General features: G+C 54.9%; 8 protein-coding genes across 8 annotated transcripts; 4 read left to right on the top strand and 4 right to left on the bottom strand.

Moving 5' to 3' along the window:
- Positions 1 to 668: 668 nt before the first annotated feature.
- INS49_000288 (uncharacterized protein) lies at positions 669 to 1,758 on the bottom strand (the record flags this gene model as incomplete). The annotated part of the gene is made up of 2 exons (XM_043161126.1): positions 669 to 1,469; positions 1,564 to 1,758. The coding sequence occupies 2 exons, from the start codon at positions 1,756 to 1,758 to the stop codon at positions 669 to 671; spliced, it is 996 nt and encodes a 331-aa protein (XP_043029632.1).
- A 3,035-nt stretch (positions 1,759 to 4,793) lies between these two features.
- Positions 4,794 to 6,060, top strand: INS49_000287 (uncharacterized protein; the record flags this gene model as incomplete). The annotated part of the gene is made up of 3 exons (XM_043161125.1): positions 4,794 to 5,103; positions 5,191 to 5,670; positions 5,774 to 6,060. The coding sequence occupies 3 exons, from the start codon at positions 4,794 to 4,796 to the stop codon at positions 6,058 to 6,060; spliced, it is 1,077 nt and encodes a 358-aa protein (XP_043029631.1).
- Positions 6,061 to 7,772: 1,712 nt separating this feature from the next.
- On the top strand, positions 7,773 to 8,680 carry INS49_000286 (uncharacterized protein; the record flags this gene model as incomplete). Its single annotated transcript, XM_043161124.1, has 2 exons — positions 7,773 to 7,838; positions 7,898 to 8,680. The coding sequence occupies 2 exons, from the start codon at positions 7,773 to 7,775 to the stop codon at positions 8,678 to 8,680; spliced, it is 849 nt and encodes a 282-aa protein (XP_043029630.1).
- A 522-nt stretch (positions 8,681 to 9,202) lies between these two features.
- Positions 9,203 to 10,329, top strand: INS49_000285 (uncharacterized protein; the record flags this gene model as incomplete). The annotated part of the gene is made up of 3 exons (XM_043161123.1): positions 9,203 to 9,790; positions 9,874 to 9,945; positions 10,006 to 10,329. 3 exons carry the CDS (start codon positions 9,203 to 9,205, stop codon positions 10,327 to 10,329), a joined length of 984 nt encoding a protein of 327 aa, XP_043029629.1.
- A 934-nt stretch (positions 10,330 to 11,263) lies between these two features.
- Positions 11,264 to 12,544, bottom strand: INS49_000284 (uncharacterized protein; the record flags this gene model as incomplete). The annotated part of the gene is made up of 1 exon (XM_043161122.1): positions 11,264 to 12,544. One exon carries the CDS (start codon positions 12,542 to 12,544, stop codon positions 11,264 to 11,266), a length of 1,281 nt encoding a protein of 426 aa, XP_043029628.1.
- A 1,995-nt stretch (positions 12,545 to 14,539) lies between these two features.
- On the top strand, positions 14,540 to 17,612 carry INS49_000283 (uncharacterized protein; the record flags this gene model as incomplete). Its single annotated transcript, XM_043161121.1, has 2 exons — positions 14,540 to 16,031; positions 16,297 to 17,612. The coding sequence occupies 2 exons, from the start codon at positions 14,540 to 14,542 to the stop codon at positions 17,610 to 17,612; spliced, it is 2,808 nt and encodes a 935-aa protein (XP_043029627.1).
- A 410-nt stretch (positions 17,613 to 18,022) lies between these two features.
- On the bottom strand, positions 18,023 to 18,886 carry INS49_000282 (uncharacterized protein; the record flags this gene model as incomplete). The annotated part of the gene is made up of 2 exons (XM_043161120.1): positions 18,023 to 18,697; positions 18,773 to 18,886. 2 exons carry the CDS (start codon positions 18,884 to 18,886, stop codon positions 18,023 to 18,025), a joined length of 789 nt encoding a protein of 262 aa, XP_043029626.1.
- A 660-nt stretch (positions 18,887 to 19,546) lies between these two features.
- Positions 19,547 to 20,753, bottom strand: INS49_000281 (uncharacterized protein; the record flags this gene model as incomplete). Its single annotated transcript, XM_043161119.1, has 2 exons — positions 19,547 to 20,460; positions 20,570 to 20,753. The coding sequence occupies 2 exons, from the start codon at positions 20,751 to 20,753 to the stop codon at positions 19,547 to 19,549; spliced, it is 1,098 nt and encodes a 365-aa protein (XP_043029625.1).
- Positions 20,754 to 21,697: the final 944 nt, after the last annotated feature.

Here is a 21,697-nt window from a genome sequence, read left to right as displayed (position 1 = left end):
CCCCACCCAGGCGAAGTTAAACACCTCTCCGCCGTATGTCCTTTTTTCGCGCTTGCAATGCACAAATGCAACTTCAGGCGCTGGACTTGGCTTGGGCTCGGCGTTTCCAGTTCTTTGTAGCCTAATCTGAGATTGCAACAGTCTGCTTTGAGGGCATGTAGTCGGCATTGCAACTCAGTTTGCCTCTCCAGAGCCTGGCTATCGCATCCCAGCTGCACGGCCATCAGATGTCACATCTCACTGGCCAAGATTCTGCAAGATGGCAGTAGGGGAGGCATCAGATGAAATATGACAATGCGACTTGATCCTCTAGCCCTTAGGACTGAACAACCGCGAGTGCACTACGTTGATATCCATGCGACCAAATACATAACTAACCCAAGGGCCAGTCGCCGATGGAAAGCAGCCGCGAAGAGACACAAACTTGTCTGTGCTACCTCGCCGCATTTTGTGTCTATTCAATGAGCTTTACGTCCAGAGCAGTTGAATTCCACACAACACTCTGAGCCCTTGCCGGCCTAGGAGCCATGGATTTTGTAAATGATGCATTTGAAAATTATTTGTTCCTGTGATGTCTGTCTCTATACTGGCAATTAACCACACCACAATCCTCGCACCCCGGGATCTAAGTTGCTCCAAAAAGGCCAAAAGACTGACTGGGCACACCCCTAACCATCAACACTGACGACAATCGTCGTCAGGCTCGTCGACGCTCCAAAGTATCTTGTCGCCAGGACAGGGCTGACCACGTCCAGCACCTCCCAACAGTCAACGTCCATCTTGGGATACAGACACTGCCGCAGGCTGTCCGTGCTCCTCAGCATGATCAGAGACCCAGGCCTCATGGCCTTGGCGACCGCGATGAGGAGGTCCCTCTTGTCCCTCTCCGTCTCGCCGATCAGCGCGGCAAAGTGAACGAGGTCGCAGTCGCTCAGGTCCGGCAGGGCCAGCGCCTCGTCAGCGGCCGTGGCGGGGGAGACCGGCACCGCGCCGTTCCCGCCGTCGGACGAGGAGGACGGGCTTGTCGAAGCCGGGGCGACGGCGACCTCGGCGCGGACGAAGCCCATGTTGCCGGAGAACTCGGGCCCCAGCGAGAGGGCCATCCGCTGGCCGTGGTCGATCGCCTCCGGGCTGCGGTCGATGTTGACGATCTCGACGCCTGGTCCTAATCTCTCTCGGAAACAGAGTGCCGAGAACGGGGTTGGTCCGGAGCCCAGGAAGGCGACCTTGCGGACTGGCGGGAGGCCCTTCTCTCCGAGCGCGGTATCGAGCGTGTTGGTCTCCATGCGGGCCAGCTGGCGGTACTGGTCCAGGTACGGGAAACTCTCGTAGAGGCGTAGGCATTCTGGTATTGAGGGGGCGCCCGAGATGACCTTGCGAGCGAAGTCGAGCTCGAGCAGGTACTCGGCGTCTCCCCATAGCTGCCGCAGCTCCGGGATGATGGCTTGTACCCGGGGATCAGACAGGATCTGTGAGAATGGTCAGTGAGTCTGGGACCAGTGCCGAGTTGGGGAGCCAACTCGCCTTTTCTTCTTGGCTGGTTGTGGTTTTCGATATGGTCACGAGATCAAACAGCTGGTTGAAGAGTCTCCCATTGATCGGGTCTGGTTGTAGGTTTTCAAGTTTCCGGAGTTTGTCAAACAATGTCAAGATTCCGAGGGTGATGCGCTCTGCTGCGTCTTTATGGTATGGCAGTTTGGTGGCCACACGTTCCACGGTGTTGCCGGGCTGTCCATTCTGTCTCGCGTCGACGGTCATTGTTGGAGAGGGGTTGTCCAGCGTGTAACTGTACCTAGGTACTGACAGTCTGGAAGTTACTGGCAAGCAACAGAAAGTTGAGTGGTTTTTAAATGGCCCCAACGGTACCTACAGGGCCAAGTCACGCTCAGTAGTGAAGTGAGCTCGATTCAGCGTGGTGCAGGAGCACGTGTGATTCATCGCCTCACTGCCAGTGGGAGTAAACAGAAACAATGGGACGAAAGGATGCCCGTATGACCAAGCCACCTGAACGGGATCAACAGCGAGAGAGGTCAGTTGTACATGCGTAGCAGCTTGCACCCGCGGTGCGCGCCGAAAAGCTGGTAAGCTTTTGCCCATGCCGTGTACACCCAGCAACGCCAGATTAGCAAGGCGAGCAAAGTCATTGGTGAAACCTTCTTGTTGCGGCCGAAAAAATAGCACTATACGGGTGTAGTCGCATTTACTGAAGGGACATATCCTTGCAGACCGCGGGCCATCAAGGTCCTCGTCACCCTTGTCCATGCAGAACAACTCACACCACCACCATAGAGACTAACCCGGGTGACTCTGGATCGCGGGAGCTAGCTATTCTGCCAAGGATGCCTGTTGGTCTCATTGCCCAAAGAAGCACGCAAGCTGACCACTGGCTAAGTGTTAGCCAGATACTGGTTAGCCATCTCCGACCAGGTGGAGCCGAGGCCGTAGGATAAGACATGAACCAAACCCCTAAATGAGCTTAAAGAGATCCTGCGTACTCCGTACCAGCCTCCCGGGTCTCTAATGAAGTACACAATGTTCTTCACCAGGGCTCACGGGCCCTAGGGACTGGGCTCTGAGGGACTTTGGTCACGTTATCACCAAGACCGCGGGAAATGCATCTAGAGATGCTTGTCCCTGCAAACATCCCACGCTGATCTTCTCGAGTGACTTCCGCCTTACATCAGGTTCCCAACATTGGCACGGTCACGTTGCTGCCCCCACGCCCCAGTAAATTGTAACTGGTCTTGACCAACCATTCTTCATTGTTTGCACCGGACTTCTGGCAAAGCCTTACCAAGACATTGAGGACTCTGAACAGTGTTATTCATGTAGTTTAGTTAATACATATAGAGAGGTCAGGCTCGGTCCCTTGTTTCTGACCCCCACACTCCTTGCTCATGTCTAACAAGCCACTTGATTTCCGCCACGTGCAGATCTGGATCTGCTCCAGTGCCCAATATCATCTATCCCAGATGTGGAACCGATCAAGAAGTGTCTTCAACTATTGCGTCTATCATCGAAAAGCCGAAGCTAAGCGCTGAGCATGAATGATTATCGCCTGTACTGATGCAAAAGTAGGGATACAGCGTCAGGGTAACGAGCATCCAGGTTTAGCAATCACAATGAGTAACAAAATCAGCGAAACTTGGGGGGTTGTTGCAGCGACTAGAATCCAATGGTCAGAGTATATGATCTGCGAGGAGTCAGCACATTTCTTGTCCTGTGGCGATTTCGACTTCTTGGATTTAGCACAAGAAGCGAGACAACAACTTTGGCGATCATTGCACCCGGACTACAAGTCCCCTGCTAAACAAAGTCATATTACTATATCACAAGCAAGCCTTTAGCAGTAACCGCCCTAGGTTGATACTTCTATTACAAGACAAAAATCACGGGAAAATTCGAATACCATTGTGGGAAATGTGTCTGGGTCAAGACAATCTAGTTTGACTTGTTGATGCGAATTATAAAGGGGAGAGAATGGTTTATTGGATTTCCTAAGAAAAAGTCTCTCTAGGCTACTTTTATAGCAAACAAAGCTAAGTCACATGGGCCCCGAAGGAGGCCCCGGGGGCCTATTTACCCAAGGGGCCGTTTGTGCCCGTACTTAGTAGCACTTGTGAGACCTAGTATCTGCTCAGACTATAGACGCCTCAATTCATGGCTGTGTTATACCATGCTTTGAGAAAGAGAAGACACAAGTGAAGTCGGTTATTCGGCCTCCGTGCACACGGATGTTGCCGTGAAAGCCGAGCAGCGAGTTATGTTACATTGGTGGGGTAGTTTCCGGCATCGAGGTGAGACACAAGGGAATCCATACCGTACTCGGCGTCAGTGGTGGAGCTACGTATGCAAATGCTGCAACCTTACTTGGAGTGAAACATGTGAAATTTGTGATACTCTTCAGCGAGAACAGATGCCTAGCCATAGTTTTGAATCCTTAACTTTGTTCGCCCCGAAATCGTGTGCACTCCATGCTAGAATCGTTTCGGAGTATTCATGCTGTTTTCATCGTGTGTTGGGAGAGCTCACGGCCCGACGCGACGATTCTAACTGTGGATTGAATGCGTGCCAACCAAGGATGATCCACATATTAGCAAGCAACCATTATGGTATGTTCAGCCTGTCTGCTAGGCCGAGGAACTGAAGCACCCATCGAAACGAATTCGATAGGATGCCTACGTTTCACTACATCTCATTAATAAGTGATGCAGCTGATCTGTCGCTGACTCGCCGTCGCGGGCTGCAAGGCAACCCGACCTAAGCCCCCAATGGGGTCTTCTATGCCATTCGCGACTTCACAGTCATCCGATGCCGACCCGCGATGAGCACACCGTCGACCGTGCTCGGAAGCCGACTGGGATGACAACTAGGCTCGAGCGGGCCTTCAAAGATTATAAATTTGGCATCAGGTTGTTTCAGTCGAATGGTAGAGTGAGGACATCTCACTAAGCTTTCATTCACCCATCATTCTACCAACTCGGCATTGTACTTCTATTTGGACGTCCACTCCTTCGAAAGACATGAAGGACACAAAGCCACACGTTCTGATTGTTGGCGGAGGACTGGGAGGACTTACTTTGGCCCAGTCTCTGCGCAAAAGAGGTATCTCGTTCGAGATATTCGAGCGAGACCCAGACTGGCGAACATCAGGATGGTGTATTTATATTCACAGGTGAGAGTGCTGACGAGGACTACCGCTCCCCAAAAGGAAGCAATTTCGATGATAACAAAGCGACACCCACACTGACCAGCGAACACATATCAGCATAATTCCTCAGCTCCTCGCCGCCATGCCGGATGATGTGCCGAATCTGGCTCTCACAAGCCATTTAGTCCCGTTGGATTTGCCATCGCAGTCTGTGGTGTACTGGTCAGACCAGCCGGGTGTACGCTACGGAGTGACATCGCGAGGCATGCTGGATATGGTCCGCGCCGACCGCGTTCTATTGCGCCAACGCCTGACCACCAACATCCCGTGCCACATGAGCAAACGCGCCATCTCCTTCGAAGAGTCGCCCGAATCTGTGACGGTTCGATTTGAAGATGGTACCAGTGCAACCGGAACCATCTTGGTCGGCGCAGACGGAGCGAGTAGTGGGCGTAAGTGAGACGATATTCCACCGCAGCCACCCCTTCTTCCCTTGTTTTCAATTTGAAGCGACCTAACCACGAGACACGCGCCTCTAGTCAGGACCCAGTGGTTGGGTCCAGAAGTAAAGCCTCAGATACTCCCTTCCGTCAGCATCGGTGGCGAGGTGACTTTATCCGGAAGCGACTTTGAGAACGAGCTGCGGCTGGGTCACTCGTCACGCTCCAACTTCTCTTCTGAGCCGACAGACCCGAGCCTCCCAACCGTCCACATGTTCTCTGCCTTGAAGTGCGTGCGGCCTGATGGGCGATCCGGAGAATACTACTGGTTTGCCATGTGGTTCGATGACACCGCCGCCGACCCAAGTCACTGGACCAACACAGCGTCGCCGGACGAGTTGCACGATTTTGTCGCCCGGACCACGCGTAACATGCCTCCGAAGTTTCGAAAAGTCATCGAGCTGACCCCCGCGAGCAAATTGCGCGGGAACCCGCTCCCTCAGCGTGCGCTCGCGTTGCCGGACTTGCCTACCGGACGCGTGACGCTTCTCGGTGATGCCGCCCATTGCATGCCCCCTAGTAAGTTATATCCCAACAGCCGTTCCGCAGAAAGATTCAAGACTGCAGAAAAGACTAGAAACGAAGGAAAGCACACTGACAATAACTTTGTGTCATGCATCAGCCCGTGGAGAGGCTGGCGTCCATGCTATGCGAGACGCACTGAAGCTCGCAGAATGCATCGGCAACATTGACCCCTCCAACGACCACGACGGATCCAGTACAAAGAAGGCAATAGGAGTCTATCAGGAAGAGATGCTACGAAGAAGCAGGGAAGCGGTCAAGAGAAATGTTGATGCCAGCAGGCTGGATCCAGCGTCCATGGGATGGGGAGGGCGAGGTATAGAGCCTCTTCCGGAGGAGCACATCTCGCTGGAAAACATCGGACGAGTCGAGAAGGCCATTTCGTAGGCATTCAGGCCGCGTACGTTATGCTCCCGACTGTGACGCAGTATCAGAATCATTGGATGGCACTGCGATCCGTTGCACGCTCATATTCTAGTGATTGTGATGATACGGAGAGAGATGGATGCATACCTGTAGTATCTGGGCATATTTCAACTCAAACATATATAACATAATTGTCAAATCGTCTGTGTTCTTATGTGAATCGCTTCTGTTGGGTTGGGAGGGATGTAGGGCTAACGTTACAGTTGATTTCTCATGTAAGTCGCCCGGGAACACGAAAAGGAGGTGATGATAATCGTTAAGGGGTGGTTTGCTTTGCAGATGAGTTAAACATATGCTACCTTGATATCAAATACCGATGCGGCGCAAATCTCGGTGAGACGGACCACGGAAGTATGAGACTAAGAAACTAATTACCGTGCAGGCGGATGTCTTGGCCATGCGACATCAGGGGTAGTATTATGGGAAAGTCTCTTCACCACCGATGCATGCCTGTTGTGTTCACGTCTCGTGGCACGACGTATTTGACATTGCATTCTGTTGCCTAAGTGAAGAATAGGGACCTGAAGCCCCGACCCATAGGAGCCCCAGGTGACGAGTTTTCTTATGGCTTTCCTGCCAGGAGGACCAAATTCTGCCAACAGAAACACTGGCTGGACGTGTATAGAGATGGGATCGGACTTGGCTGAGACAAGATAGAGTACCTTTGCCCTACAAGGCACTTTTTCTGCCGAGCTCTTCGGTACCCAATTGGAATGCCTTCGGCCACCGTATCCAAAAGACCACTAACGTAGTCCGAAGGTGAGCTTACTGCTCCGGATCACCAGATCCATGCTTTGTCCAATGACCTGCTGTGCAGGCCAAAGCCAAAGACGCCGTGATTACAAGTGCGTAGGAATCCCCAAGTTTGGACACTCGTTCCCGGCCCTCCACAGCGGTGCCACCCTACATTGTGGCAACCACAAAAGGACCTTCAGGCCGAGTGGGGGAGAGTTTGGGGCCGCTACCGTCTCACAGGAAGGATTGAGGGAAGCCTGGTGATCGCCCACTGGTCGCATGCCCGCTCATTTACGCTCTGAGCTCTGGTTGGGGTGTATTTGGATGTGCAACCCTGACACCTGCAGCGTGCTTTTCAGCTGGTGGTCATCTTCGGTAGTGCTCTGCAGTCGACGTCGCGCCACCTCTGCCGCTTACGCTACGTCAGTTTACCTCGGGTCATACATGGACGGCGCGTATAAAAGGACTTGTGGTATCCGACAAACATGCGCTAGCATTCTTACGTTGTCACTTTTGGCCGCACGCCTTCTCTCTCTCGATGGGCTTCTCCCATGGCTACTCGAACCCCTCTCGCCACGACAGCCTCGCCACGACGTGAAACCCGGCCGAGTGTATCATGAGCCCTCTTCGTGGTACCGGTGGACTGGTGTCCAGGGCGGTCACGGCTACCGCCAGTAACCCGCCGATAGAGCGCCCGGCAATCATATTAGAAGGCTGGGCCGAAGGATTTAGGTGAGCTTCAACCCCCTTGCTTGGGATTCCAGATATCAGACGAGGAACCTGTTCTGCAATCCCGCACGATTTTTATCGGGGGCCTTGGCAAGTAATGCGGTGCTAATGCTATTTTCGCGTCTAGTACGTAGCGCCGTGTGTGCAACTTGAGCTTCTTCGTTTACTTACCTGGGGTCATGTGTGCAGTGATTGGCGCGATAGTCGTCATGATGGGTATCACAATTGCGAACATGCGCAAGGGCATTCTCCTCCACAGGCTGATTTTCCTTGAAGTAAGTGCCTCAGACAGAATGTGTGTGGATCATCTCATAGTCTCAGCTAACTGACTCAGATCGCATGCACTCAGCTTATTCTCGGAGGATGGCAGGGCTACAATCTGTTCTGGGCGAACCCAACGTATGGATGGTGGCTGTCTGTTGCCGCCACGTGTCTTCATATGTCGAACGGGTTGCACAACGTTATCGCCTGGATGAAGATCAAGCCCTTCATGAGCACGCGGAGCAGTCGCATCTTCATTTGTACCATCTTCCTCGTGCAGCCATACTGGATAGTGGAGATATACGCGACATTCACCTTCTTCAACGACCTCCCCAACAGCCACCTCTTTTCAAAGACAAGACCCATCGAGACCATCTTCCGCGACCCCTGGTGGGTAGCCGCCTGCATCAAGCTGATCTGGACCCTCAAACGACACTACGACATAACCTTTGGCCAGGTCATCACGATATCCCCACGGTTCGCCGTCATGCTGGCCGCCATGGCCCTGAGTGTTATATTTTGCCTCCTCGACATACTCTCGGTAACGAGCGTGTTCTCAGACGCGCTGCCAACGGGAGTCAACCCGTTCTGGAAACTCGCGCTGGTGTTCAAGTGCCTCACCGACACTCTCATCCTGGACGACTTCAAGACGGCGCTGGACAAGCTGTGGTCATTGAGGCGGGAGAGTCTCGGGTCTTCTGCACCGCTGATGCCGAGGCAGGATTCCAGCAAGACGAAAAGGCGGCCTGATGGTGTCGGGCATCATTTTCCTGCACATTCTCCGTCCAGGCCTGGTAACTCTGGCTTTGACAACTTTGAACTGCAACCGCCGAGTAGTGTTCGAGGAATGGTGTAGCGGAGTTGGTCCAGGTAGTACATAGGACCCAAGAAACACGCTGTATGATTCTATGATATTGTGCTCAAAATAGCGGCTACGGTCAGTCTACTCCGGCTTGGGTGACATTGAGGACTTGGTGAAAAGACGGGGAATTTCGCTGCTCCCCTAACCCTACCTGACTCCGCTGCGGCTTCAAGAGTGGATGAAGAAGCGTTTTCCCCGCAAAGTTGGCGATCATTGATGCCGAGATGTTTGCGATGGAATCGCTTCACACAAGGTCACTAGACTGAACACTTGGTGGATTAGGCGGGTCTTACCCGTTCGGCTTGTACATTTTATACCGAGCACCCCGTTCTTCCGAACACCAACTCCTGGCTCAAGCCATTGTGGCTCAAGTTGTTGAAGGATATAAGGCTTGATCCGCTGACGGATTAAGCGTTCGCTTTTTTCCACACAAGTCATTTGTACGGCCTGCATCGCCGAACGCAACACAAGAGCCTCGACACCCTTTTCTATTCTACTCTCGCATACGCTCGAAATATGACTGGAAAGGGCTTTGAAAAGATCATCATCGTCGGCGCAGGACCGTCCGGGCTCCTGCTCGCCCTGCTGCTCTCAAAACATGGGATACCCGTCACGGTGGTCGAGATGTCGCACGAGCTAGACCAACAGCCTCGTGCAGCCCACTACGGCCCAGCAGCCACCCCGGACCTGAAGCAGGCCGGGGTCCTGGACAAGATCAAGTCCGAGGGCATGACCCTGGACACCATGTGCTGGCGCCGTGCCGACGACTACGGCTACATCGCCGGGTTCAACGCCGAGGTCATCTCCAACGTGGACGGCAACGACGCGCGCACCGTGTGCCTGCCGCTGCAGGACTTGGACAAGCTCATGCTGGACCTCTTTGTGGAGAAGTATAATGGCAATGTTCTGTGGAAGCACAAGGTTGTCGACGTCGGCCAGGATGAGAAGAAGGCGTGGGTCGATGTTGAGGCTCCGGATGGCAGGAAGAGGCTTGAGGCTGACTACATTGTTGGTTGCGACGGGGCGAACAGCGCCGTCAGGAGGGCGTTGTTTGGCAATGACTACCCTGGATTTACGTGGGATGCGCAGATTATCGCAACCAACGTAAGTATCCGCTCTAGAGTGGCACCGCACTCACTGAGTAGTATTGTTCGCACTGTCATTCATACTGACGATCGATGTAATAGACTTATTATGACTTTGAGGGGAAGTTCGGCTTCGACGACGCCAATTTCATCATACATCCCGAACACTTCTTTGTGAGTTTTGGTCCTTTTCTCCCTTGGCGGATCAATACAGGGTTCTAACCAACCGCGAAGATGGCAGCAAGGATTACCCGGGATGGACTTTATCGCGTCACTTATGGCGAGACACCTGGGTTATCTGTTGAAGAGTACAAGCAAAGGCAGCCATGGAAGTTCGAGACCATGCTCCCAGGTCACCCGAAGCCGGACGAGTACAAGTTGATCAACATCGCACCCTACAAGATGCACCAACGATGCGCAACCAAGTTCCGAGTCGGCCGCGTTCTCCTCGCCGCCGACGCCGCGCATCTCTGTAACCCATGGGGTGGACTCGGCATCACGGGGGGCTTCGTCGACTGTGGCGGTCTCTTCGACTGTCTCGCTGGGATGGGACGGTAAAGCTGACGACTCCATCTTGGATTTGTACAGTGAGAAGAGGATCGAGAAGTGGAAGACGGTCATCGACCCTATTTCACAGGAGAACTTCCGACGCGTGTCGGACAAAGATCCCGCAACAAGGTATGAAAGGGACGAATTCATGCACATGTTGACCAAGGGACAGACGGACAAGGCTTTCTTGAAGGACTTGCTCATGGGAACCTTTGATGTAAGGTATGACTTTACCCAGCATTACCATAATGCTGCGAAGGCGGCGTAGGAAGGTGTGACAATACAAAGACTTTTGAAGAGACATGCTCACGGGAAAGGTCACTTTGGACTACAAGTGTCTACGTCACGTTTCGAGGTCTCATAATTGACGAGGATAATGGGAGAAAGTGGTTGATGATGAGGCTCCAAAAATGTCCAGTGTGTACTTGTGCCGAGTTGGTGTAGGACCCAACCCGGAGCAAATCTCCCAAGGATACTGCGACCAACTCCAGCCCCAGGAGAGACAATCATTGGGATGGACCCCAAGGAAACAATTTTTCCGCCACAAGTCTTGTCTGACAGCAAAAACCCCCCAATATCTCGCCCTTCATATTTCTGAACCTTCCTCACAACTCGATCTCGTCCGACGGTGTCCGAAGGATGCCATCGAAGAGGTGTAGTGACCACACTGCAGGACAAAGCAAACGTAGTGCTGATGCTACCAAGGAGTTGCGTGGCAGAGAATGTTCGTACATTTCGTCGAGGTTCTGTACATGAATCGGGACAGTCAGTTAGGTTTGTGCTTATCAAAGCATGACGGGATTCAGACAGGATGGATAAGTTACCAATGGCCGACACAACGTGGGAGCCCAGTTTCAGTGCTCAAGGTGACTGAATAATCTCGGTTCTCAAAACTGACAGGCTGACCATGTCCCCATGGGGTGGACGAGTAGATGAGCCGCGACTAGGTCTGCCACTGGCCCAAAGCAGCGCCCATCGGGCGGAAGACACCCCGCTGCTCCTTGTCATCTTCCTGCACGACCGGGAGTCCCGCCCAGGTCTGGAAACCGGGACGCCTGCGCGGCGGCGCACAGGGAGGGACGGCCGGGAAGTCCGGCGGCGGCGCGGTGGGGCGGACGACGGGGACCGGCTTCGTGGGCGCCCAGTGCTGCGGGTCGCAGGGGTCGCAGTGGAAGAAGCAGCGGACCTCGGGGTGCTCGCGCACGAGGGCCATCTTGGCGGCCTCGGCCTGGCAGCGGAAGCTGCCGAAGCGGTACTCGACGACGGCGTCCCTGTCGCCCCTGAGGCCGTCGCTGTGGGTGATGATGGAGTCGATCTGGAACTGGAGCTTGGTGCAGAAGTACTCGGTCAGCGTGACGGGGTTGACGAAGTCGGGCTTGCCGCCGATGAGCAGCACGCGCGTCGTCGACCTGGCGTGGTCCTGCTGGGCCGTCTTGATGCGGTTCCACATGACGCGCACCGCGAAGCCGTCGACGTTGAAGCCCCGCTCCTCGCACGCCTTGTAGAAGGCCTTGGCCGCGGCGAGCTCGAAGAAGATGACCTTGGCCGCGCAGCCGTAGTGCTTGCGGTCGGGCTCGGGCGCGTTGATGTGGGTGGCGTAGATGCGTCCGGTGGGGCCCATGGCGTGGATGGCGGCGATGAGGCGGTGGGTGGTGAGGCTCGAGGGCAGGTTGACGAGGAAAAGAGAGCAGTTGAGATGGTCGGGGATGTTGGCGGACTGGTTGCGCAACAGGTAGGGGTCGCCGTGGTAGTCGGGGCTGAATCCCAAAGACACCTTGGTCGCCGCATCATCTTCGTCAGCACGGGCTGACTTCTTCGCTGCAAGCAAGGGAGTACCGCAGGTTTTGTCGCTTACCAGCATGGGCTTGGAATACTTGCTCTCCGAGTGGCCGAGGTGTATGGCGGCAGGTTGCGCAACGCACACGGCTTCAAAAGGAGTTCCATTGATGCCATGAATGCTGTTCATGGGCCAGTAGTACTTGTCGGATGCGAGTACCTCAGAGGTGGAGGTGGGTTCAAAAGAACCACCTGAGAGAGAACGAGTGGAGGGCGGTTGAATAGGCTGACGGATGGGCATGCGGAGGTCGTGAACAGTTTCACCGATCGAAGAAGGCTGGGTGGACCATTGTTGAGCCTTGGAAATGTCAGGAACGGCCACAGTCTTCTGGCCAGACTCTTCAATGATCTGCATCAGACGCTCATGAGCCATGTCATGTCGAGACATGCGCTCAGGTGTCTCGGAATCTGCGAGCTTCGCAACCCAGCCAAAACTCTGAGAGCTTGAGACCGAGTCTTCTGCGCTTTTGGGGGAAAGAAGTGTCAAGTTGGAGGGGTGACCCACAACTTGACCATGTGCACTGCATTGGACAGATGAGGCTTGATTGGGGGGCACATGCTCCTGGTTGTCTTTGACATGGGGAGGAATGGATGCTTCCTTGGGTGTTTGATAAGACATGATGGCTGGAGTCAGTCTTGTAGGGTAAAGAAGATGGGATGATGAATATGGAAGATGATGATCCGTGGATGTGAGAGGGAAGAGTTGTGTTGTAAAATCGAAAATTGATGGCGGGGTGAAATAGAAGTAAAACGACAGATTATATATAGCCTTGGTGAGGCTTCACTTCCACTGGATCAGGCTTGCAAATAGGGGCCGTGACTAGGCCACCGCAGGAATCAACTGATAATGGACTTGTAGCTATCACTTGAAAGATTCCAGGCTCTTGTTGATGCATGCTGCCACAGTAACTTTTAGAGGTGCCTGTTGAGCCTGGCAAAGGTGTTCAGCGTTCTGATCTATCAGGCTCCGAATCTCTTGATCTTTGTGTTCCCATCCGTAGATCTGACACAGAAGATGGCCAGAAGCTGCCAGAGAAGGCGGCAGGCTGCCGTACGAATTCCCTCATGTCTACCTATTAGGTGTCTGTTATGGTCCTTCAGATGCCTGGACTGACTCAGAGAACGCTTGCCTCGTGTTGTCAACTTCAAGGAAAATTTACAATGCAGTGGGTATGACGTGGCAACATTGAAGCTAAATCACTCCCTGAATGGCGTCAAGAGGAAGGTAGGAATGGAACAGAACAGAGACTCTCGCCGTCCAAAACACAGTGGCAGTGAGCCCTGAAACAAATCTCACATCTTTTGTGTTCGGCCTCGAATCGTGGTGACATCGGAGCCTACGTCGAGGCCCTTTGTCTATTCAAGTCACTGCAGAGCGGCCAATCATATTCGCCTGGATACGTTTCGAGATTGGTCATTTGATTTGGCACAATCAACATCTTGGAGAGGCATAACGGAGTGACCAGTTGCTGCATGACCTCTATGGAGAGAGGTCTGTCTCGATTTACATGACTATCGAGGCAACTATTCCATTGGTAGGGAATCCAGCGTCAAATTACTTCGCGGATGGTTCGAGTTCACGGCTTTCCACAACACCAACTTGTTCGACACTGCAATTGTGGCATTGCCACATCTCTTAAGTCCATACTTGAAAGTAACCTCAGATGAGATCACAGCACCTTGCACCAATATTTAATGACCATCATGCGGAGTCGTCCAAGTCTACCGTTGTCTTGCAACGTGAGAGCCACTGAGATCGGTGGATAGTGGCCTGGCACCGGTATTATGGAAGTTCATCACTGACAAAAAGACATTGCTATTGATTTTCAAAATGCTTTCCCAATCTCAAGGACTCACAAAAGCGGAAGCAGTTGACATTAAACCACGTGAAAATCAACAATCAATTATGTACATGTAACATATGACGAGACTGCCGAGCATGATGAAAGCGCTCTCGAATCAGGACGAGTTCAGCTGTCACGATTTTGAAGTACCCGTCCTCCACAACCAATTAGGACATTGGCTGTTTGTGCCAATGATTTACGGAAGACGTGCTTCGTTTGTAACTGGCTGTGTGTTCTGCCGTGTCCGAAAACAGGAAGAGTCTTGCACTCGAACAAAGACAGACTCAGCCAAACATGAAACTGCAATAGCCCGACTTGATCTCCGTCATGGACGCCTAGCGGTCTGACATGCCAAACGACTAGTGAATGCGATAAATGTTCTTTTTCCAGCCTCAAATTATGCGCTTATGCAGCTCAGGGAAGCATTCGGTCTTCGACGTCTGAGCAGCTGCAGTGAACCCCTCATTCCTTGACCAGAAGCCGGCCGACTGGCATTCTAGATCTGAAGACAGAAGGAGATGGACACAATTGAAGTCAGGATGCAGTCGCCAACTAAGAAACGTGCGGGAGACGACAATTCGTCCGGTCGTGGCGGGAAGCGACAGGCTTCGACTCCACCGCGACTAACTCGATCTATGCTCAAGAAACTCAATGAGAATGGCGGGCCACCAGTAGAACTCAACCCAGGCCTTGACATGGGTGTACGCCGACGGGGTCCAAGGACGCGGCCTCCGAAACGGCCCGCTCAGGATGAAGCTGTCGCGGGTAGTGTCAAGCGGACCGCTACGGAACACGGGAGGGGGCTAGGACCACACCCGATAGAACCACAACCTACAGCAACACTGTCGATAGAGCCACAGCCGATAGAACCAGAGCCCGTAGAGCCTCAGCCTGTAGAGCCTCAGCCTGTAGAGCCTCAGCCCATACAACTGCCAACAAAAGATCATGAAAAGAGGGTTTCGGAAACCGATGTCGCTGCGGCGTCTCGACTCGCACAAGCGGCCATCGCGGCGGGCCTCGCAGGAAACACTTCAGAAGCAGGCACTCCCATGGATGAAGAACTGCCAGGCCCTGTGCGCTTTACAAAGAAAGATTTGAGGGACATTCTGAGGGACGCCGTCATCGAAGACGAAATTCGTCAGATGATGGAGCCTCACTGGCTCGCGAGGATGGAATTCCTGACGTGGTTGGAACGTCCCGCCGCGGACATGCGTTACATCAAGAGGCAAATACGCAGGCTGGCAGTGAGGTGGAGCAAGGACCTTCGGAACCAAGACGCTGCTGATGTTGACGTCCCTATATCGACGCTTGAATCATGGCGGGCCGACATGGTCATTGTGGGTGGTCCCAGTGAAGGCACGGACACCAGCGAGGCGATGGATGAAGATGAGAAGACAGGAGACGAGACGAGGGCAGGTGAGAGAGAAGAGGGAGATAAGAAAGAGCCTGAGACAGATGGAGATGGTACTCAAGCGACCAAGGAACAGGATGGCGAGGAGGGAGATGAAAATGCGATTAACCATGATGGCCGCGAGGTTGCTGAAGCACTCGCAGAGTCTGTCACTCTGGCGACGCGCGACATGGCGGAGTGGAAAGAAGCCTTTGACAAAGAAATGGCAGCGGAACCGAACTTCAGGAGTAAGCGTGCTTGGGCCGCGAGAGTATCAGAGTCTCAAAGAGATGCGAAAATACTCGAGGAGAAGGTATTGGGCTTGGACGTATACAAGTCTGAATGGGTCACACAGTCATTTATGAAAGCCGCGGACCAGCTGCTGGATGAACTACAGAAGTTCAGAATTGGGCTTCGGATGGATCGCGAAGCCTTCTGGGACGAATTTGACCAGGAAAGAGCAGAACTTTTACTAGGGAAGACAGAAATCGATCAAAGTGCAGAGGAAGTGATACAGGAAGCGGTCCACGAAGAAGAAGCACAGGATCTTGTGCCAGAGAAGGAAGACATTCAGATGACCGAACCCGAGGCAGAGGTGGAAGACGCTCAGATGACGGAAAGTGAAGAACTCCAAGGCTCCAGTACTGGCGATGGTGGTGTTTCAGGAGCCAAACCAAGCCCAAGTGAACAGTCTTCCCGGGGGGCGAGTGACGACAGCGATTCGGACCGAACAACTGTCAAATCAGAGCACCCATCAGATGAGAAAATCTCACAAGAAGATTTCCCCTGTCCAGCGTGAGGAGCCTCTTCCTCCATTTCCAGCTCGCATAGCAGACCCCCAGAGCAAAATTGACGTTTCGAAAGCCGAAGAAAGGAGTCCAAGGAGTCCAACTGAAATGTATGCAGGCAAGGGGATCATTTCACCGCGGCAAGGAGAGAAGCCCGGGACACAGCCCGCAGCCGAGTTTGAAGGGCAGGATCGAGAAGGACAAGCAGCAGAGGCCGGAGAGAAGTCAACTAGCCGAGAACCAACTCCATGGCTACCGGACAAGAGGGGCAGCCATAGCCCATGTTGGAAGTGGCCAGGTGACCGAAAAGAGGAACCCAAAATCAGTGACCCTGATGTCACCGCTGCTGTGGAGGAAGACGACAAGTCTCCCCATGAGGTCAGGCGGGACACGAGCTCTGAGTTGTTCAGCAGTCGCTCAGCGAGTGCTGAGGAAGTCAGCAACGAAGAGGAACACACATCCGACCAAGCCCTGACTACCTCCGAAGTGGCCGGCGACCCACAGAATACCAGCTCTACGATACCGAGTGTCGAATCTGAAGGCATCGACAGCAGCAAAGCAGAAGATTCAACAGATCAAACCTTGACTGCATCTGTTTCAACTCGCTTGCCGCAGGACACAACCTCTGTGGCCGACAACAGTCGGTCGGCGAGTCCTGAAATAATCATCGGCGAGGTAGAGAACACGGCGGACAGCTCTTCGACTGCCTCCAATATATCCAGCCTGCCCGAGGAAACACAGGTGGAAAACACAGTGGGCACGGCCTCGGCAACTCCCAATGTGACCAGCCGGCCAGAGGACACAGTCTTGCCACAAGACCCAAGCCCGTCAACATCAAGCGTGCCGATAGAGAGTACCGAGGAAATCGACGGGGAAGTAGAGAAGACAGTGGGCAGCACCTCATCTACCTCTCGTATAACCAGCTTGCTGCAGGAAGTAAGCATGCCACATGAAGTAAGCTCTTCGACAACCGTCGTAGCGTCAGAGAGTGTGGAGCAAATCAGCGGAGAGGTAAAACAAGCAGCAGACCAGGTCGCAACTACCAACCTGCCGCAGGACACAAATCTTACAGCAACCGGCATCCGGTCAGGCAGCGACACGGGAGCCGGCGGCGGGGTAGAGAACACAGTCGACGACCGTGCCGCACCGACCTTGGACGCAGCCCGTCTGCCAGGGGGAGGCAATGCTGGAGAAGACCTGGAATCACCGCCAGCCACCAGCAGCGTTGGGGTGAGCCCAATCGTTGTCCCCAATGTGCGGTACATCAAGCCGCAGTGGGAGAGCCTGTTCAGCCCCGAAGAGCCCATGTACAGCTCCAACGACTTCAGCGCGAACGAGGCCGGCGATGGGGATGACGAGGATGACCACCAGGCCTATGATACTGAAGAGGTCGGCGAGGTCGACGACAGAGAGGCGGATGATGTCGACCCGTAGCTCAAAGGTCCGAAGAACACGTTGGGTGGACGACCGGGGGTGGTCTGGACAGTGCCTGTTTGCGTCACCGCACGGGTTGTGGCCCGCAAGGGTGGGTTGGAAGGCTGAAATTGCTGGCTTGTGACGATGCGGAGGAAGAAGAGTCTAGAGCTGCCGTGTGGATGAGACTGATGCGAACAGTGAGCTTTTGATTTACCTGTATATATGAGTCCCGAAGTTAACCTATCGAAACGCCGAGCCATGCTTGCTATTCCCAAGATCCGCCACCCTCCCTCCTTGGTCTCCTGCAGACCGTACATAAACCGTGCAGTTATAACAGTCGTAGCGCGTGGATCATGCCGGGCCACCCTCCTCTTTCCCGCGTCGTTCGAAACACCACCATTCCACATTCATCTGTATTTCCCGTATTCTCATAACCCCATGTCATCGTCGCTCTCCTCGTCCTCATTACCTCCACGGCCCTCCTCCTCCTCCTCCTCGCGGCGCGTGGCCTCGGCGCTGGCCCCGAGCCTCCGCACGCCGTCGACGACGCCGAGCACGAACCCCCTGTTCTCGGCGAGCTCCATAGCGCCCACGCCGCGGAGGTTCATGACGCCGCCGCCGAACTGCTCGAGCTGCGTCGTGCCGGCCCGCAGCTTGGCCGCCCGCGCCTCGACCAGGTCCCGCAGCAGGCCCCTGATCTCGCCCGCGGGCGCCGGCATGTCGTCCGCCGCGTGCGCCAGCAGCATCTCGGCCGCCTCCAGCCAGTGGTACGGCAGGTAGCCGGCGGGCGCCTCGGCGGTGCTGCTCGGCAGGAAGGGGGGCGAGAGGAGCGTCCCGCCGTGGTTGGCGTCGTCGCCGTTGCCTAGGGCTGAGGTGTTCACGCGGTGGGCGACGCCGCGGCTGTCAGCCCTTGCGGGTGGTGGGGGTGGTTTGCTGAAGGCCGTCGCGTCTTCTCTTGTTTCTTGGCGGATGATCTCGGCGAGTGATAGTGGGTGTAGCCATGCTGGGGGCACGATGTTGGCGCGGCGTTGCTTCTTGAGGAGTAGGGCAAGCCAAAGGGGAAGCTGGGCACGATGTGGTGGTCGGAGGGAGGAAGTTGTGCCCTAGAGGAAGACAGACAGTCAGCTGGGATCTTGTGATATGATCGTGAGGCTTCGGCTTATATAGGCAGGACGAACACTGAGAAGTTCTATACCGTCGAGCCGCCCTCTCGGGACGACCGTCACCATTTCCATTTCGCAGAGGAACGAGACCTCTGCAGGCGTGAGGCCCGGCGGCAGTGGGTGGGCCATTCTGGACTACTCGAGGCTTCTGTCATGCCATGGAGGAGACTGTGAGACTGTCAGAAGGAAGAGGAACTCATCAAGTCGATGTGGCCATGTACAGATTGGAATTTGGTTGCTTGCACTGGACAATGCAGCGCCGTATGATACGTGGGGCCGAGTCAATTCGGCCGTCATTATCTGACCTGACGCGCCTTGACGCGATCCTCCTCCCAGGGGTTGTTTGCCTGCCCCACCAAAGCAAGCCAGGCCCCTGGCTGCTGGCGGCTGAGCTTGTGAGGCCAAGGCGTGGGGTGCAGTACCCCAACCCCGAGAGGGGCTCTCCCAGACAGCAGGAGGTGGGGGTTGATTCCCGAATCGACATGAGCTCAAGACGAGATACTGTTCTTCGAGCTGTGTCGCTTCATGTTATGATATTTGGCGAAGTGCAGCAGTTAAAGCTACAAAGATTATGTGATTATTTATATTCCGGCTGCGGCAGTAGCATTCATGATTCACGATCACGTTGAATCTGCAATCCGCCGTCTGTCTGACGGCATACCGGCTCGAGACGACAACGGTGACGAGGACTGGAACAGTTCACTCGTGTGGACCATCACACTCCTGCGAGGCATCGAATCACTCATGCACAGGTCACCACACAACACACACAGGGTCACTTTCACCACTTCACAGGATGTCCTCTGGCAGCACAACCACCCAGTTCTTGTCGGCGGTGACCTCCAGCCCGAGGTCCGCCTGCTGGCCCGCAAAGTCCTCGATCATCTCGCTGATCTCCTCCCACGCGGACGCGGAGCGGTTGACCCACAGGTGGACGCCGCCCTTGGACACGTCGACCCCGTGGAACTGCATCGGCCCGTCGCTGTTGGGCGTGTCGCCGCCCGCGAGCACGGGCATGCGCCAGTCGTCGATGTACGTCAGGATCGCGGCGAACTTGCCGGCCATCCAGGTCGCCGGCGTGAAGAGGTACGGCGTGTAGACGAGGTCCAGGTTGGCCTGCGGGTCGTACCCGCCCTCCTCGATCTGCCGCCGCGCCGTCACGAGGTCCCCCGTCGTCGCGTTGCGCAGGAACGTCGTCACGCCGATGACGTTCTCGGCGGGGACGTTGTAGCCGTACCGGGGGTCCGAGGCCACCATGCGCACCAGCTCCTCCGACGCCGCCGAGATGACGTACACGTCGATGCCGTTGGCCATGAGCCGGCTGTACAGCTCCGTCTGGCCGCGGAACACGCGCGGCGGGTTCACCTCGGTCGACACCACCTCGTCGCCCTCGTAGTAGGTCGCGGGCACCGTCCCGTTGTGCGCCATCAGCTCGTCCACGTGGCCCTTGAGCTCCCGCAGCGTGAGCCCCGCGAACACCTGCGCCGACCACGGGTAGCAGAGCAGCTCGTCCATGTCGCACAGGCGGAGGTAGTAGCTGTACAGCGACTCGGCGTGCGTCGCGTTGTCCCTGAACGGGATCGGCCTCAGCGACGGGTCGAGCGACTCGCGCGTCAGCACGCCCTTGTTGTCCAGCCACGGGATGAGGGACTCCTCAAGGTCAAACCGGTAGGACGTGTTGTCCATGTCGAACACGGCGTAGTCTGGTGTTTGTGTTAATAGCCTGCTACAGAGCCTAAAGTGATGTATTCCGGAGCCCTTTTAAAGACACCGAGAGACGGGGAACTGTGATAGGAGAAGGCCTGTACTCACTGCTCTGGTTTGCATTCTCGGCGATCATGGCATCCAGCGATGCCGCAGCCTCGGCGGGCCAGTGCGTCAGGGACGGGCCCGCCAGCGTCGCGGTGCCGTTCCTGCGCAGAACTGGCTCGGCGTTGACGGCAAGGGCCAGCATGGCGCCGGTGAGCGTGCCGGTCATTCTTGTCGAGGACCTCATCTTGCTATGCGCACCGCGGAAGGGGAGTGGTGCGTAGAACTAAGGCTTGCCGGAGGCGCAACGGGGGTGTTTTGTCAGCGGGGCTGCGGATGCGGAGTGAAAGGCTTGCGCTGCATCTTCATGACTTTTTTGAAAGAAAGGCCGGACTGTCCAGTTATATTGACGTCTCTATCGGCCGCGATCAAGGTTAGCGGCCGGAGCATCAAGGGCAACGAGATTGCGGTCCCGGGGTGTTGGTGTTGATGGCCGTGAAATTGGAGCCGTGAGGACCCGCTCGGCAGTCGGTCATTGGACACCTGTGGGCCGTCTAATTACCTAGAGTCCGGGGAGAGTCATTCGCTTCCCTCATTATCTCTCGCTCGGGACTCGGGGCGTTTTCTTGTGCGTCCTGCAGAGTAACCTCATATTAGGGACAGAGACATCGCTGAGCATGTTCGTGAACATGTGCATATACAGTCTCAGCCTCTGTATTGATCACATCCCCCCGACTCCCGGATGAGATCCTCGACGACCCAGTCCCGAACACCGCAGGGCTCCAGGAATTTTCGAAGGATTCCGGCCGGCGATCAGTGAATGCAAGACATGACTCGAGCCTCACTTACACGAGCCCTGACAAATGATATCACATTTTATCCCAACGTGACCATTACATGGCCACTGTACCGGAGAGCTTTCACTGAGATAATGATGACGAGGCAAGCTTCAGCAAACCAGAGGCATAATATGCCGCTTTACAAAAATAGACTACATACACAATGCTTCAACCAGGTTGATGCCGTTGACTGCCGATCTCCGAGCCGTTACTTGGTCGCAACCTAGTGTCCGGAAATCGTCTCTTCAAAATGAGAATGACCGGCAAGACCGTCCAGATTTGCTATATTCAAACCCGTTCGGTCAGAATTCATCAACCACTTCCCCAGATAACGCCATCCAAATCCAGCGCT

Source organism: Diaporthe citri (genome assembly GCF_014595645.1).
Source record: "Diaporthe citri strain NFHF-8-4 chromosome Unknown scaffold_1, whole genome shotgun sequence".
Lineage (NCBI taxonomy): Eukaryota > Fungi > Ascomycota > Sordariomycetes > Diaporthales > Diaporthaceae > Diaporthe > Diaporthe citri.
The sequence above is the reverse complement of the archived record's forward strand: the minus strand, read 5'-3'. Positions and strand labels throughout refer to the sequence as shown.